Genomic DNA, 17,212 nt, shown 5'->3' with positions numbered 1-17,212 from the left:
ACCTGCAGCAAAGAGGCTGAAGGGGGGAGGTGGGGTGTGGGGCGGGGCGGGGGGGAGCGGGTGGATCTGATTGATGTATACAGAATTACGAGGCGGCATAGATCAGGTAGATTGTGAGAATCTTTTTCCCAAGGCAGATGTCTCTAAGTCTAGAGTGCATAAGTTTAAGGTGAGGAGCAAGTGACTTTGAGGGGATCTGAGGTAAAATGCTTTCACATAAAAAGCAGTAGAAATATGGAACATTCTGCCTGAGAAGGTGGTGGAGGCAGGTACTTTCACAGCATTTAAGAAGCGTCTGGACAAGCATATAAAATGCCAGGGCATAGTAGGCTATCAACCAAATGTAAATAAATGGAATTAATGTAGTCTGATAATTGTTGGTCAGCATAGGCATGGTGGACCGAAAGACTTGTTGCTACCCTGTAAGACACTATGACTAATTCTCATACTGTAAGTGGTCATACAGTAAGTGGTTAATGGGCGGCACGGTGGCACAGTGGTTAGCACTGCTGCCTCACAGCGCCAGAGACCCGGGTTTGTAAGTGGTCATATCATGTTAATACCTTAAAACTTCTTTAAGGTGTAATGTTGACAAATTACGTAGACACAGATGACCCCATTAAGTATCATAAGGCAATGCTAGCTGAGAAAGGAATAATTTTCCAGCACATAGCTTGTTGAAATATTGTCAGGTGTCTCAAATATTCAGTTGAAAAGCCAGATAGACAAGCTTGGTTTAAAATCTTATCTAACTAACACCAGTGAAGTCCCAGACTTATGATGCATTCAAGCCTCCAGGTATAAGCCTTGAACTTTCAACTCTCTGACCTGGAAGCAGAAGTGGCACTGTAATTAAGACCATAAGTCGTAGGAGTAGAAGCAGACCAATCTACCCATCGAGTCCGCTCTGCTATTCAAGTGAGATTGCGGTTGCTCTGATAATTCTTAACTCCACTGTTTAAGATTACTGTCACTTCCCAAACTGAATTCTATTTTTAAAAGTTTGTTTTTAGCTCTAATCATGCTTGCCTTCTCACATTTTTTAACATAAATATTGACGTGCCGTTGTAAATGGTGCATGGGAATACAACATGGTCTTGAACTTACTCATGGAAAATTCCTGCAACAGTCACTCCCCAGAGATCCAGACATGATCTCTGGGATGCTATATTGCCAATATTGAGTAAAAGGAGCTATCTGAACTTCATACGTGATCTGAATGGTATTCACACTGTTGTTTAGTTAATCCATAAAACCACTTTTCACTGTATAATGGTTAAAAGGCCCAGAAAGAAGGACTATAAATGATATAATTTTTATAGGACTAGATACCCCAATGACTGGTATTGGGTTCATTATGACCTAATATTAATATATCAGCTTCATAATATCTGAAACCATCCTTTTTTTTTGTATGAAGCTGTTGCTAGCTGATACATATGTAAGCACATCTTGCCGAAATAAAAATTCCATTAATGGATATTAATGCCCATAAACTGTGAAAACTTTGCAGAAATTCATAAAAAATTGCTGTGAATTTAGAAAGTTCACACAAAAAAATTCCCATCTGAGCAAAACATAATTGCAAAAACAACAACCCAGGGATAGTGTAGTGCAGAAGGTACTCGATAATCTGTGCATGATTTAATTAGAGATGGCACTGTTACTCCCAGGAGATATCACAGTGTTGCCTGACGAGGATGAAATGTTCTTTTCGAGTTATACATATATTGAAACTTGGATTCAGTCCACATCATGATCCTTTGAGGACTGAGGGACCTTTTTTTTCTGCTGTGAAATCCATCCCTGTCTTCACCCTGAAGTGACATTCTGTAAAATCCTAATACTGGCTCTAATAAAGCAGTCTGAGAACAATGTGCACAACACATGGACTCGGTCTGCAATTATGGCACACACGGAAGGAATTGGAAACTTCTAATCTTGTATTATTTTTGGACACGGTACAAAATAAATACTCCCTCAGTCCAAAGAGGATTAATAAAAAGAAGTGCACAAGTACACAATGAACTTATGTGTATGACCCTATCAATCCAAGCTTAAGAAATTAAACTTCCACAACCATATAGGCCACATTTTTCAAATACATATTTAAACATTTCAACTGCTTGGCTGTGATGTGTGTGTGTGTGTAATATAGACATCACAATACAAGAGAAAAGGCAAGATGTTGTGACAAAAATAGATAAAAAATTTAATGTAGATAATACATATTTCACAAAATTTTCAATACTGTGGGGGAAACATCATTTTTGAAAAATGAATCAACATTTGAATATGTGAAATTGGGATACCTTGTATAGGCTAATGTTTAATGATAATCTGTGCACACTTCAACATGGCAGAACAATAGGAAAAGTTGGGAGGGGTCTTCACTCTGACAGCAAAGTCTAAAATATGGTCTATAAATTGTTTAAGACATAATGCCATAAGATAGTCATTAAACTTTCCATTCACCGCGAGTTATCTAGTGCCAAATTGTATCGGGTTTGTTTTAGGAAATAATTTAATCAGTTTAAAAACTGAAAGCCACACTCAAGCTTGCATCACTTCTGCTGCTTCTAACTCATAGATTGGCTTACCACTGTCCAAAACATCATTTATCTTTCTAACTATAATTTTTTGTATTTTAAAAAAAACAAAAAAGAAATTCCTTTCTTCCCTGTGACAGATTTTAACCAGATTTTCTTCTGCTGCCAGCCGCCAAAAGGTTTTGAGATTTTCATTGTTTTACCACCATAAATAATACTTAAACATACCACCTTTTTTTAAATATATAAAAAAGGTAGAAAACAGAGCCATCATTCCTTCTTTTTAAGGCATTTACACTTATAGAGTTTGAAAGTCTTTCATGTGCCACATCAACTGACCAAATTGTTTCTCATTCCTATGTGACCTTCATTGTATTAATACAGGTTCCCGTACTACGTCAGTTCATCATCATTGGTTACATCCCTTGATGCACAAAGACTTGTCTTGTAGTTTACACTGCAACCGGACTGTTCTTGGTGTGTGTTTCCAGTTGCTTAATACTGCTCACTATCTTTTTCTGAGGACCAGAAAGAGTAACTCCCAGCTTCATTATGTCACTGCAAAAGAGGATAACAACAGTTACATTTTCTTTTGTTTTTAAACAAAACCCGCTTTGTTCCCTTTATTTTTCAGTACTTCTAAATCCACAGTATAAACAAAAAGGATGCAGGTCTGTCATTGTATATCTTCATTCCATTTCAGACAGAATTTGCCTTCATTAATCAACTATAAGCAAATAGTGTTATGGCTTTGGTGTCACATTTGTATCAACATGAAAGGGACAATGTAGTTTCAGAGACAGGCAAGCATATCATTTGCAACTAAAACTCTTGAGGCAAACACAACAAAACCAGGAGTTCTGAGTTTTCCAATAGGATGTAGATTTGTGTCTGTTTGAGTTCAGTCTCAGAGAAGCAGACTTTTTCATAGACATTTGCCCTATTGTACTGTTCACAGCCTGCCATCTACTGACATAGAAAAGCAGATAAGTAAAATCTGAAACCAAAGATTTTTTTTCTTGCATCTCAGTTTTAATTTTGACTCATTTGAGGAATGGTTGTACTTTTCGATGCTAGAATCTAACAGCAAAAACATGCAGGACTCCCCTCAATAACTTTGATCCACATGTGATACATGGTAAAATAGAATAGGCAGGATTTCCCACCCTACTATCAGAGGAGTCGCAGGTGAGATAACAGAATTCTGAGAGGCCTAGATAACGTAGACATGCAGGAGATGTTTCCACGAGTAGAAGAGAACAGGACCTGAGGATACAGCCTCAGAGTGAAGGGACAACCCTTAAAACTGAAGTGAGGAGAAATTTGTTCACCTAAGAAGATGGTGAATCTATGGAACTCATTGCCAAGTCATTGAGTGAATTCAAAACAGAGGTAGATAGATTTTTGATTAGTAAGGGGATCAAGGGTTGTTCAAGAAGGTGGGAAAATGTGGCCAAGAAACACATTAGCCATGTCTGAATTGTGGAGGAGACTTGATTGGCTAATGGCTCAATTCTGCTCCTAAATCTTATGGTTTTATGATCTTGTGGGTGTGACACTTATAACTACCGTCAGGGAATGCTCTGAAGAGGGCTAATTCCTGCTGGAGGCAGGAAATCTACCCCTCACTCAGAAAGGCAGACAGCTGCTGGCTATCTGATTGACCAGCAAATCTGTAGTTCCAATCATACTACCAGGAGCAGCAACCACCGCTGGGAATATAAGCAGTCCCACTAGTACTGTAGTTGTAGGGTCAATAGTAAGACAAAAAGGGAAACCCAGTGGTGGAGGGAAGAAGTAGAGTTGGGATTTATGGGTGGTGGGGTAGTCGAAGAGTTCATGATTTCAGGACCAGGGAGGTTCTAGGAGATATGGAAAGCAAGACCAGTCATAGAGGTAGCCACCCTCCCCTATTTCCCACCTGACACCCAAGCAGGATCATCTGTCAGGATTCCTCCCCATCCTTGAATTCCCCGGCAACAAAATTATGGCTGGGCAAGCAGCTCTTAAGTGGCCAATCAAGGGTCTCAAATGAGGTGAGAGTAGGAAAGAAGACGCTTTGCCCACTCTCAAACTTGGTGCCAGATTGATGTAGCAGGGTGGAGGGAATGCAAACCATTGAATTTTGCAGATGGTCCCCCTCACCTGAAACAGGCTCAGGGATGACAGTAAAATTGCAGCCAATGTCAAACATCAAGGGACATGGAGAACACAACAGCAGTGGAGTCACAAACATTCAAATATTTTACTTTGGTTGAATGCAAATTAGTACATGATCTCAACATGACATGTCTGAAAAATGTGGCAATAATTTCCAAGCTTTTACTGTATTGACTATTCCTGCTATTCCTAGCCCTATGAAGAGTTAATTAACTATCTCCAAAAGGAAGAAGATGAGCTTTTGGAGTTGCCTCCTGAATGTCCATGTGCACATTCCCCATTTGCATTTGAAAATCATGGCTGGAGTCTTACAGAACCACAGGATTCAGACTGTTTCATCTTGGACTGCTGGTTCATCATTTAGCTTTAAGCATCTATGAAGCAGCGATTGTTTTACTGCTGCAATCAACTGCTAGATGTCTTGGAGAATTAAGCCCCAGTACATCTTTTCCTTTATTGTCATTGATACATGGTAGAAAATGAAGATACTGTGGCTACATGGGAGTGCATATATTTATCCTTATCATTTTCAGTTTTGAGGTGCCAGGGTAGCGGAGTTTGATTTTGCTCTTACTAAGTACTCATATTGCCATTTCAAGAGAAACCAATGGATAGCAAGCAGAGCAGGTCTCTTGGCCTAGTTCAATGATACTGAGTGAGTGTCTCTACCTCCGACTGAAGTCAAGTAACTCAAAAGGAGAGTAGCATTCCAGCTGGAGGGATTATTGCCTGTATGATTCGGGACCACATTAAGATATATATCCATCCTGAGCCAATGGAACAAATCTCTGAACGCCCAGTTAAATAAGTCAGTTTCAGACATCTTTGAAATGTGATTAATGATTTCTAATTGAATGGTTCTGTGATAGTTACTGATAGGATTTAGCAGATTAAAGCAAACAGATCACAGGAGTAGTTAAAGCAGCTGTCAAGAAATAAACCACCTTCATCCAATATCAGACAGTGTTTCAAATGAAGTATCCAATGTTATAAGATGAAAAAGGAGGGGATGCTAGTTGTTAGAATGGATCAGACAGGGAACTTTCATCTCAGGTTCTCAGAGGGATGACATAAAAGTCTACTGGCTGTAAGGGACCTGGTTGGACTGAGCTTGGCCCATCTCAAAGCCACAAAGTCTCACAATTGGCACAATGTGGTAATTTCACTCAGAAAGGCAATTGGACGGCTAATGTCCTGTGGGTGAAATACTGATGTTCTTTTTGAAGCTGAGCTCTTTGTACACTGTTGTTTCTGTTTTACTAATACTGTAATTGGATATTTTTTTAAAAACTGAAAACAAGCTCTGCAGTTTTAGCCAGATTGGAAAGCACTGCTTCCTTTTAATATACTGCAGCTTGGAGCAGTTGATATGAGCCTGTTGTTCCCTGGTTATAGACAGGGACAAAAATCAAACTACTCATTCTTGGCTCAAAGAGACAAGTTTCCGATTTCCATCTCTGGTTATAATTCTTAATTTCCAACAGCAGTATTTATTCTTGCTGAGGGGAACATTTGGCACTGCAGTAAGCTCCCAGGACTATTTTTCTGAGCTGCTAGCCTTCAGTCAGAAGTTGTTAGATACAGTAGCAGGCATTTCCTGTTTTGAACATGCTTGGTCAGGACCCTTTTTGTTCTCTTTATGGAATCATCCGTTAAATTGCTTGGTGTTCAGAATTTTACCATGAAGAAAGATTGATTGGCAGTGTTTTTCTATTTGAAAATGAAGATTTCATGTCCAGCTTTCAAACATTTTTGTATGCCCCTAGGAAAACTCTTACTATTACTTACTGGACGACAGTCTAGAAGCAAATGTACTACTTCCCTATTCAAACAAATCCAACACTAAACAAGAAAAATGACAGTTTTCATTCTTACAAAATAAAAGTGATTCAATCGGTGAATATTTAATGCTTGTCTAATTCTATTTAATTTTCTTCGACATAGAATAGGGCAACATCTCAGTACATAAGTGTACCAGTTCCCATTAACACAGTTGTCACCTAACATGATTTGGAGATGCCGGTGTTGGACTGGGGTGTACAAAGTTAAAAATCAAACAACGCCAGGTTATAGTCCAACAGGTTTAATTGGAAGCACACTAGCTTTCGGAGCGACGCTCCTTCATCAGGTGATTGTCGCTCCGAAAGCTAGTGTGCTTTCAATTAAACCTGTTGGACTGCCACCTAACATATACTCAATAACCCCTTTACATGAGTTTCTGCATTAACCCATCTTCAGAAAACATTTTCAAAAGCATCAAAATGGGAATGAAATCTTGAATTTACGAAGTTGATGAACTATCCTTCAGTAATCTAAAAAGCTGTATGACTCTGTGACTCCATGAGATCCTCATTCAGTAAAAACACCGAAGCCTAATATATATTTAAATTGGTTGTTGTGCACACGTGAATTAAAATAAATTCTTTTTGATTCTATATGTGTACAAGATGTTGAGAAGCATAGGTAGAATGGATAGCCACAGACTTTTTTCCATGGTTAAAACATGGTAATTGGAGGAAGGTTTAGAGGAGATGTCAGACATAGGTTATTTACTCAGAGAGTGGTGGGTGCATGGAATGCATTGCCAGCAGTGATAATAGAGTCAGATACACTAAAGACATTTAAGTCACTCATGGAAGTTAGTACAATGAAGGGTATGTCGGTTAGTCTGATCTTAGAGTAGGATAGAAGGGTGGCACAACATCGAGAATCAAAGGGCCTGTACTGTGCTGGAAAAGCACAGCAGATCAAGCAGCATCCGAGGAGCAGGAGAATCAACGTTTCCTGATGAAAGGCTCTTGTCCAAAACGTTGATTCTCCTGCTCCTCGGATGTTGCTTGACCTGCTGTGCTTTTCCAGCACCACACTCTCGACTCTGATCTCCAGCAACAGTGCTATGATAAAATACTGGGAAACAATCCACTTTCATGCGGCTGAAAGGATCCATGTAGTGGTTTGACCTGCAGTGGTGTTTTTAAAATACTAATATTCATTTCTTTAACAATTTAATAAGGGTCTTCAGCTTGCACCAAATGTCAGCCGAGAGTAGTTAAACCTCCCTGTTGGCATTAGATCTCAGCCAAACAACCTTATATGTTCATGAACTTGGAAATAGTGAGAACTTCAGATGCTCAAGAGTCAGACTGGATAAAGAATAGAGCTGGAAAAAGAACAGCAGGTCAGACAGCATCTGAGGAGAAGGGGAGTGGATGTTTCAGATCGGAACCTTTCTGAATACAACTATTAAAAAGTAGGGTGAGAATTCCTAACTTTTCAATTCCACAGTTCTGATTTTTAACTCTGGGCAGGAATCATGCATGTTGGATTTGAATGGAAAGCCTAGATGATTGCATTATTGTCTTTATTGCTATCTGAGTTCAGTCTCTGGCCAAGAATAAGCTACAGGGAATAGATAGTGAGGGATGCAGCAATGACAGGGACTTGAATGTAAAGGGTAGATAGCTCGATTCTCTCTTTTTGGAAATGGTCAGTGTTTGGTATTTATATGGCACAAATATTACTTGCTACGCATCAGTCCAAACCCGGATGTTGTCCAGGTCATGCTGCATATTGGCAAATACTGATTCAGTCATCTTAGCAGTCACAAGTGATGCTGAAAATTGTGCAAGGGTGGCACGGTGGCTCAGTGGTTAGCACTGCTGCTTCACAGTGCCAGGGTCCCAGGTTCAATTCCAACCTCAGGCGGCTGTCTGTGTGGAATTTGTACATTCTTCCCGTGTCTGTGTGGGTTTCCTCCCACAATCCAAAGACGTGCAGGTCAGGTGAGTTGGCCATGCTAAATTGTCCGTAGTGTTAGGTGCACAGTCAGAAAGGAATTGGTCTGAGTGGGTTACTCTTCAGAGGGTTGGTGTGGACTTGTTGGGCGAAGGGCCTGTTTCCACACTGTAGGGAATTTAATCTAATCTGCCCTTATGATGGGTTTAGGGCACTACCCTGAGGAATTCCTGCAGCAATGCTCTGAGCCTGAGAGTCTCTCTTCCAATAATCCAACCATCTTTCTTTGTGTTGGATATGGCTCCAATTAATCTTTTCTCCAGATTCCCACTGACTACAAGTTGCCCAGGGCTTCTTGAGCCATACTCGGTCAAATGCTACCTTCGTGTCAAGGGCAGTCACTCTCACCTCACAGAGTCAATAGAGATGTACAGCACAGAAACAGACACTTCGGTCCAACTCATCCACGCACCAGATATCCTACATTAATCTAGTCCCATTTGCAAACACTTGGTCCATATCCCTCTAAATCCTTCCTATTCATATATCCATCCTGATGCCTTTTAAATGTTGTAATTGTACCAGCCTCCACTACTTCCTGTAGCAGCTCATTTCATACAAGGACCATGCATCACTTAAGTTTAACTCTTTTGTCTACATTTGAACCAAAGTTGCAGTGAGGTCAGATCTGTTGATAGCACCTTTGAGGGAAATGCTTTGGGAACAGTGCCTACATCTCATTCAGTGAAGGAGATGTTGAGGCCTCTGGCCAGCAGGGAAGGAGTACTACCCCTTTCCAAATGGTTGGCTACAATCCATTGATCCATTCCTACTGATGGTGAGGCCCATGTTATATTATTAAGGGCGCACCTCACTGGGTAGTTAGAATGCTTACTTAATCAGACAGTAGTCCCCTTTAAAGATGTTAATGATGGTCCTATAATATTCCCAAGGCCCTAATTGCCACTGCAGAGCTCAGTTGGATGCAGCCACTCTGTTCACATAGTCTACAATCCATTAGAGGAGCAGGCCACAAGGCAAGTCTCAATTTATCTCTCTGGGGCTGGAGGTAGCCCAGTGTTATCACAGGCTCCACAAGTGATCCTGTGCCTCCATGCTAGGAATTAGGAGCAAACAACTGGTTAGGGGCACTCAATGTTCCTCCACAAGTCACTAGTTCTACCATTTTAAGGCTCAGCCCTCAAAATGGACCGAATTGGACTAACCAAATGCTACAATAAAGAACAACATCTTTGAAAGTTTTTCTTTAAAGAATAGAATTATAGGCTTTTTGCTCAAATTAAGTTGATCTTTATTGGAAGGTTGTGATGAAAAGGAAGAGCAGTCCTTTTAAAAAATGATAAGAATATTAAAGACTCAAAAAGAATGCGATGACATCAGAAAGCACAAAGACTGAAATTTCAAATACAGTACATCTACTGGTTTTCCTTGTTTTAAACAATATCCCTAAAAATTCCAACAAGTTTATCAAATATGATTTCCCTTTCCAATATTTGTGTTGACTCTGTGCAATTTTACCATATTGTTCCAAATGTCCAGTTATCACAGTTTTTATAATAGACTCTAACAGTTTTCTGGATCAGTGGTGCTGGAAGAGCACAGCAATTCAGGCAGCATCCGGCGAGCAGCAAAATCGACGTTTTGGGCAAAAGCCCTTCATCAGGAATAAAGGCAGAGAGCCTGAAGCGTGGAGAGATAAGCTAGAGGAGGGTGGGTGTGGGGAGAAAGTAGTACAGAGTACAATAGGTGAGTGGGGGAGGAGATGAAGGTGATAGGTCAGGGAGAAGAGAGTGGAGTGGATAGGTGGAAAAGGAACTAGGCAGGTCGGACAAGTCCGGACAAGTCAAGGGGACAGTGCGGGCTGGAAGCAGAGTGGGAGGGGGAGTTGAAATGTTGAGCCACTGGGCGATTTGGTTGATTGGTGCGGGTGTCTCGGAGATGTTCCCTAAAACGCTCTGTTAGGAGGCGCCCAGTCTCCCCAATGTAGTGGAGACCGCATCGGGAGCAACAGATACAATAAATGATATTAGTGATGTGCAGGTAAAACTTTGATGGATGTGGAAGGCTCCTTTAGGGCCTTGGATGGGGGTGAGGGAGGAGGTGTGGGCGCAGGTTTTACAGTTCCTGTGGTGGCAGGGGAAGGTGCCAAGATGGGAGAGTGAGTTGAAGGGAGGCGTGGACATGACCAGGTAGTCACCAAGGGAACGGTCTTTGCAGAAGGCGGAAAGGGGTGGGGAGGGAAATATATCCCTGGTGGTGGGGTCTTTTAACAGGTCTGTAACTTCTCCCATCACCCTCTTTCTCCCTTAGTAAATAGTAGGATTATATTTACTACATACCAGTCTGCAGAAACCTTTCTAGAGATTAAGAATTTTGGAAGGTGACCACCATTGAACAGTTGAGATGAAACTCATCTGATCTGGGGCATTTATTAACCCTTAATCCTATTAACCTTTCAAATACTACTTCTTTATAGATACCAATTTTGTTCAGTTCTTCAATTTTTCAAGTCCTTTCTCTGTTTAGAATTTCTGGGAAATTCACATCTTAAAATTTTAAAGGACTGTGAAGCCAGACACAAACTAACTGTTTAGTTTCTCCACCACGACCCGGTTCACAACAAAAAAATCTCTTGTTTCCTACCTGTAATGGTCCCAGACTTGACCTAGCTAATCCTTTCCTATTCATGTACCTAATGAAGCTTATAGATTCTCGTTTTATGTTCTGCACTAGTTTGCGTTCATGCTCTTTTTCTCTTTCTTAATCAGTTCCTTGGTCCTCCTTTGCTAGGTTCTAAATTGCTCTGAGTTCTCAGATTTACCAATTTTTTCTGGCATTCCTTTGTGGCACTTCTTTTGTTTTAACTTGTTTTGCTAACCAAAGTTCATTTTTCTTTAAGTGTTTGTGACTAGAGGAATGTGTAATCTGCTGTGGACCAAGAGGTGTATCTTCATATACTAGTCATTAACTGTCTATCATCAAATTTTCTATTGTATTTTCCAATCAACTATAGTTCACCTGCCCCTGATACTTTATAAACTTCCTTTCCTAAGTTTTAAAACCCTAGTTTCAGCATGAATTATATTTTATTCAAACGCAATGAGAGATTTTTATCATATCACAATCACTGTTTTCCAAAACCCCCTTCACAGTAATGTTATTAATTATCTCTTTCTTATTACTCAGCACTAAATCCAAAATTGCTTGATGACCAGTTAGCTTCTTAATGTACTGTTCCAGAAACCCATCTGGGATACAATCAAGAAATTCATCCTTCACAAGATCAGTGCTGATTTGGTTAATCCAGCTTATGTAAAGTCTCCCATGACTACTATAATACTAACATGACATGTATCTCTAGTTCCTGAATTATACCATGTACAACATTACCACTACAATTTGGTTACCTACAAATAATTCCATCAATGTCTGCTGCCCTTTGCTGTCTCTTTGGCCACATACAAATTGATTTTCTTTTTAAATAGCCATTTGTAGGATGTGGACATCACTGGCTGGCTAGGATTTATTGTCTGTCCCTAGTTGCCCTCGAGGAGGTTGTGGTGAGCTACTGTCTTGAGCCACTGCAATCCACCCACTGTGTGTTGACCCACAATGACATTACGGAGGGAATTTCAGGATTTTGACTCAGCGGCAGTGAAAGAACGAAGATGTATTTTCATGTCAGGATGGTGAGTGGTTTGGAAGGAAACTTGCAGGTGGTGGTGTTCCCATGTATCTTCTGCCCTTGCCCTTTTAGACGGAAGTGGTCACTTGATTGGACAATGCTATCTGAAGATCTTGGATGGATTTCTGCAGTGCATCTTGTAAATGGTACACATTGCTGCAAATGTGGGTCGCTGGTGGACAGGGTGGATGCATCTGAATGTAATGTCAAACAAGTGGGCTGCTTTGTCCTGAATGGTATCACGCTTCTATTGAAACCGCACCATTCCAGACAAGTGAGGAGTATTCCATTGCACTCCTGACTTGTGTCTTGTAGATGATGGACATGCTTTGAGGAGTCAGGAGGTGAGTTACACGCCATAATATTCCAAGCCTCTGACCTGCTCTTGTAGCCACTGTGTTTAAGTGGCAGGTCCAGTTGAGTTTCTGGTCAATGATAACACCCAGGATGTTGATGGTGGGGATTTCAGTGATGGTGACACCACTGAATGTCAATGAGTGCTGGGTAGATTGTCTCTTATTGGTGATGGTAATAGTCTGGCATTTGTGTGGTGCAAACATTACTTGCCATACATCAGCCCAAGTCTGGATATGTCCAGTCTTGTTGCATTTGAACATGGACTGCTTCAGTATCTGAAGAGTCATGAATGGTGCTGAACATTGTGGAATCATCAGCAAACATCCCCGCTTATGACGTTATGATGGAAGGGAAATCATTGATGAAGCAGCTGAAGATGGTTGGGCCCAGGCCACTACCCAGAGGGACTCCTGCAGAGGTGGTCTGAAGCTGAGATGACTGACTTCCTATAACCACAAACATTTTCCTATGTGCCATGTATGAACCCAACCAGTGGAGAGTTTGTCCCTGATACCCATTGATTCCAGTTTTGCATCCTTGATGCCACACTCAGTCAAATGTATCCTTGATGCCTTAGGCTGTCACTCTCACCTCGCCTCTGGAATTCAGCTCTTTTGTCCATGTTAGAACCAAGGCTGTAATGGGGTCAGGAGCTGAGTGACCCTGACAGGATTCTTGCAAGGATGCCTACCTTGAAGAGGTTCTCCTCCTCTCTCTACAAGAATCTCAGTGAGTCTCTCTCTCACGGCAACCCCCAGGTCATCCCCTCTGCCCTGCCTCATGACCTGTCCTACCTACCAATCTTCCTTCCCACCTATCCGCTCCACCCTCACCTCCATCCATCTATTGTACTCTTGGCTACCTCCTCCCCAGCCCCACTCCCCCTCCCATTTATCACTCCACCCCAGAGGCTCCCTGCCTTCATTCCTGATGAAGGGCTTTTGCCTGAAACGTCGATTTTCCTTCAGATGCTGCCTGACCTGCTGTGCTTTTCCAGCATCACTCTAATCTGGACCCAAACTGGGCATCACTGAGCAGGTTATTGATGATCAGGTGCTGCTTGATAGCACTGTTGATGACCCCTTCCATCCCTTTACTGATCAAGATTCTGCATCTTGTTCCTTTATTCTAAGATCTTCTCTTACTAATGTACTAATCATGTTTCTTCTGAATGGTGCTATCCCACCTCCTTTTCCTTCCAGCTATCACTACTCAATGTTGAATATTCTTGCCTATTTAGTTCTCAGTCTTGGTCACTCTGTAGCCATGGCAAGTAAATCATAGCCATTTAGCCAAATTTGTGCATTCAAATAATCAACCTTTTTTTGTAAATGGTTTGTACCTTTTTTAAACAGGGAGCTTTACACTCAGTGAAGAATGCTGTTTTTTCTATTATAGTTTACATTTCTCATTGGAATGTACTGTTCAATTAGTTGACATTTTTTCACAGGACTTGGTGCTTTAATTGTGCACTTCGAGCTGTTTTGTTCAGAGTTTCATGGCCCTTGTGCCCAATATCACAAACTAGCTGATGTATAAACCATGACATCATTTTAATACCTTTGTGCATGTGTGCTGCTGCCCTCTGATTGTATTAATGAAGAAACAGTAAAAGCAGCACAAGATTCTGTGTGCCTTTACAGCCTTACAAAATAACAGTGGCTAAACATCAAGCGTAGTTCACAGGTTGTCAAGTACTTTGGGGTATAGAGTCATAGAGATGTACAGCATGAAACAGACTCTTTGGTCCAATCCATCCATCCCTACCAGATATCCCATACCAATCGAGTCCCACCTGCCAGCACCCGGCCCATATCCCTCCAAACCCTTCCTATTCATATACCCATCTAAATGCCTTTTAAATGTTGCAATTGTACTAGACTCCACCACTTCCTCTGGCAGCTCATTCCATACACGTACCTGTCTGAAAAGATTGCCCCTTAGGCCTCTTTTCTATGTTTCCCCTCTCCCCCTAAACCATTGCCCGCTAGTTCTGGACTCCCCCAACCGAAGGAAAAGACTTTGTCTATTTATCTTATCCATGCCCCTCATGATTTTGTAAACCTCTATAAGGCTGCCACTCAGCCTCTGACGCTGCAGCGAAAACAGCCCAGCCTGTTCAGCCTCTCCCTATAGCTCAAATCCTTCAATCCCGGCAACATCCTTGTAAATCTTTTCTGAACCCTTTCAAGTTTCACAACATCTTTCCAATAGGAAGGAGACCAGAATTGCACGCAATATTCCAACAGTGGCCTAACCAATGTCCTGTACAGCTGCAACATGACCTCCCAACTCCTGTACTCAATACTCTGACCAATAAAAGAGCATACCTTCTTCACTGTCCTATCTACCTGCAACTCCACTTTCAAGGAGCTATGAACCTGCACTCCAAGGTCTCTTTGTTCAGCAACACTCCCTAGGACCTTACCGTTAAGTGTATAAGTCCTGCTAAGATTTGTTTTCCCAAAATGCAGCACCCCACATTTATCTGAATTAAACTCCATCTGCCACTTCTCAGCCCATTGGCATATGAAGCAAAAGTTGTGAAACACATTTTGACTTTATCTATTTAATTGCATGTGAGAATAGCTGCACTGTAAGATTCTGTTTCCTTCTATAATCAGCTGCTCCTCTTTCAACTGAGAGCTCTGGAAAGATTCAGCAACATTTAAAACTTCTTTCAAACTTGCACCAAATTGCCAGTTTTTTTCTCAACATCAAGGTGATATTATTGCTCCAGACTACACTTAAATCCAACTTCTGATCCTGAACTGATGTTTCGTTTTGTGATATTTGGTAAACTTTGATCAGTTTTCATTCTCTCTGTGACTGAGGGAATTGATTCTCCTGCTGAGACTGTTAAGACCACAGTTATCTTTTACTTTTCAGCTTCAGTTTGTTCCTGATCCGAAAATTTCTCACCTGGGTCAATGAAACCCCACAACTTGTCTCAAGATTTTATGGTGTCCTGCAGCATTACCATCAATTTTCCATCCTGCAATGGACTCTGTCCACCTCCTGCATCCTCATTTCTCAGGGACACCTGTCAGCGTGTCCTCAATAAGTCTCTCTGGACATTGCTTATTCCATCTTGCTTTGAATGTAGCCTGTCAATGCTTCATGATGACTCCATCACCCTGTACTATAATCACCTTACATTGAGATCTCTAACTATAACCTTGGTCACCTGTTATCTCCCATCTAGTTTTGTTTATGAACTGTAGTTTTTCAACCTGTTTTCACTTTTCCTCTTTCTTTTAAAGAGCCTTTTTTGTTCTATTCTTCCTGAACACAATTCTATTATCTGTTTTCATTTATTCTGTTGTTAGTCACACTGTTCTCCCAATTCCTTTCCCCAACCTTTCAGTACACTGCACTCTTTCCCCAACCCCACAGTACATTGCACTCTTTCTGCTCTCTTGTCATCATTCCAGGCTCAATTCTTCTTTAGATAGGCCTACAGCTTCCCTCTTTGCCTGTTTTGTCATCTTCAGGAAGGAACCTCGGCACTGGCACATTCTCAACTGTCCCCTCCCACACCCTCATCTACCTTTTCACTCAGTGAGCCCTCTGTGCAGTAATCTTGCTAATCCCTTTCCTTCCTGTCTCACTCATCCATCTCACGACTGACCCTATGGACTCTGCCAGCAGATTAGCTCTCAGCAACCCTCTATACATCACTCTCCAAAATGCCTGTGAACTCAATGCCATCCATGAACTTATTGTGGATAACTGCATAAACATTACGGCATTAACACATTCTTGGATGATGGATGATAACATCTTTCCCTTTAATAAACTTTTTGCACCCTGGCTACATCTTTCATTACTTGCCTTGTCAAGATCATCTTGGTGGAAGTGTGACACTGAGCACCAAGTCCCACCTTGATCTGGTCACCTTCTCCTCTGGAAACATCCTTGAGCATCTAAACAATTCCCTTCCTCATGTCAGACGATCAGATCCGAGGTAGGTCTTTCAGCTCATTCAATGACATCATGATCTGACCTGAACTGCACGTTTCTGCTTCAACCTCATAACATTTGACTCATCCCATGTCTCAATCAATAACTATTCTCAATCACTCTCCCATGTACAATAATTATTTTGAATTGAGGCATCTTCACTGCTTTCCTTCCTCAGCCTCAGCACTGCATAACTTTTCAACCTCTGCGATCTTCAAATTGCATCTCAATTCATCAGGCTCTCCCTCCTCTGAGTTCACTGCTTCTTATCCGACTGCATCTCTTCCTCAATTGAATATCCCCTACCCATATTCACAGTCACCCCCATGACTTTGCTTTTTTAGATTGTCTTGCTAGACCCATCATATCATTCACAGATAAGACCATCTACTTCTATTATCATTGTTTGCCAGGTCTCCTTTCCATATCCCCAACTTTACTTCTTTCCACAACAGCCACTGGAAAACAAAACAACCTCCCAAATTACTAACAATTGCACTTTCAAAATCACAACCACATCTAGCCTTTGATCATTGTTTCACCTTGATTTTTCTGTTCAACCCAACTCCACCTTTTATGTCCAAGTCCATAACAAATCATTATTCTTTCTTACACTGGCAACTCCCTCTGGTATGGCTTATATCTCCATTCCCTTAAGTTCAAGGAGAGTTAGGGATTATCAGATCAACCGTGATCTCATAGAATGGATAGCAGACTCAATGGGATGAATGGTCTACCTCTG

The 17,212-nt window shown here is 41.2% G+C and overlaps 1 protein-coding gene across 3 annotated transcripts in view; it reads right to left on the bottom strand.

The window, feature by feature from the left end:
* Window positions 1-2,651: 2,651 nt before the first annotated feature.
* The window catches only part of epha3 (eph receptor A3), a 244,779-nt gene continuing 230,218 nt past the window's right edge, over window positions 2,652-17,212 (bottom strand). For all 3 annotated transcript variants that reach the window (XM_043701195.1, XM_043701197.1, XM_043701196.1), the window contains one exon: window positions 2,652-3,107. In XM_043701195.1, the coding sequence (XP_043557130.1) occupies window positions 3,002-3,107 (106 nt within the window). In that variant the 3' untranslated portion in view covers window positions 2,652-3,001. The remainder of the gene's footprint in view (window positions 3,108-17,212) is intronic.

This window comes from Chiloscyllium plagiosum, chromosome 12 (assembly GCF_004010195.1).
Source record: "Chiloscyllium plagiosum isolate BGI_BamShark_2017 chromosome 12, ASM401019v2, whole genome shotgun sequence".
NCBI lineage: Eukaryota > Metazoa > Chordata > Chondrichthyes > Orectolobiformes > Hemiscylliidae > Chiloscyllium > Chiloscyllium plagiosum.
This window is presented reverse-complemented; position numbering and strand designations above follow the sequence as displayed.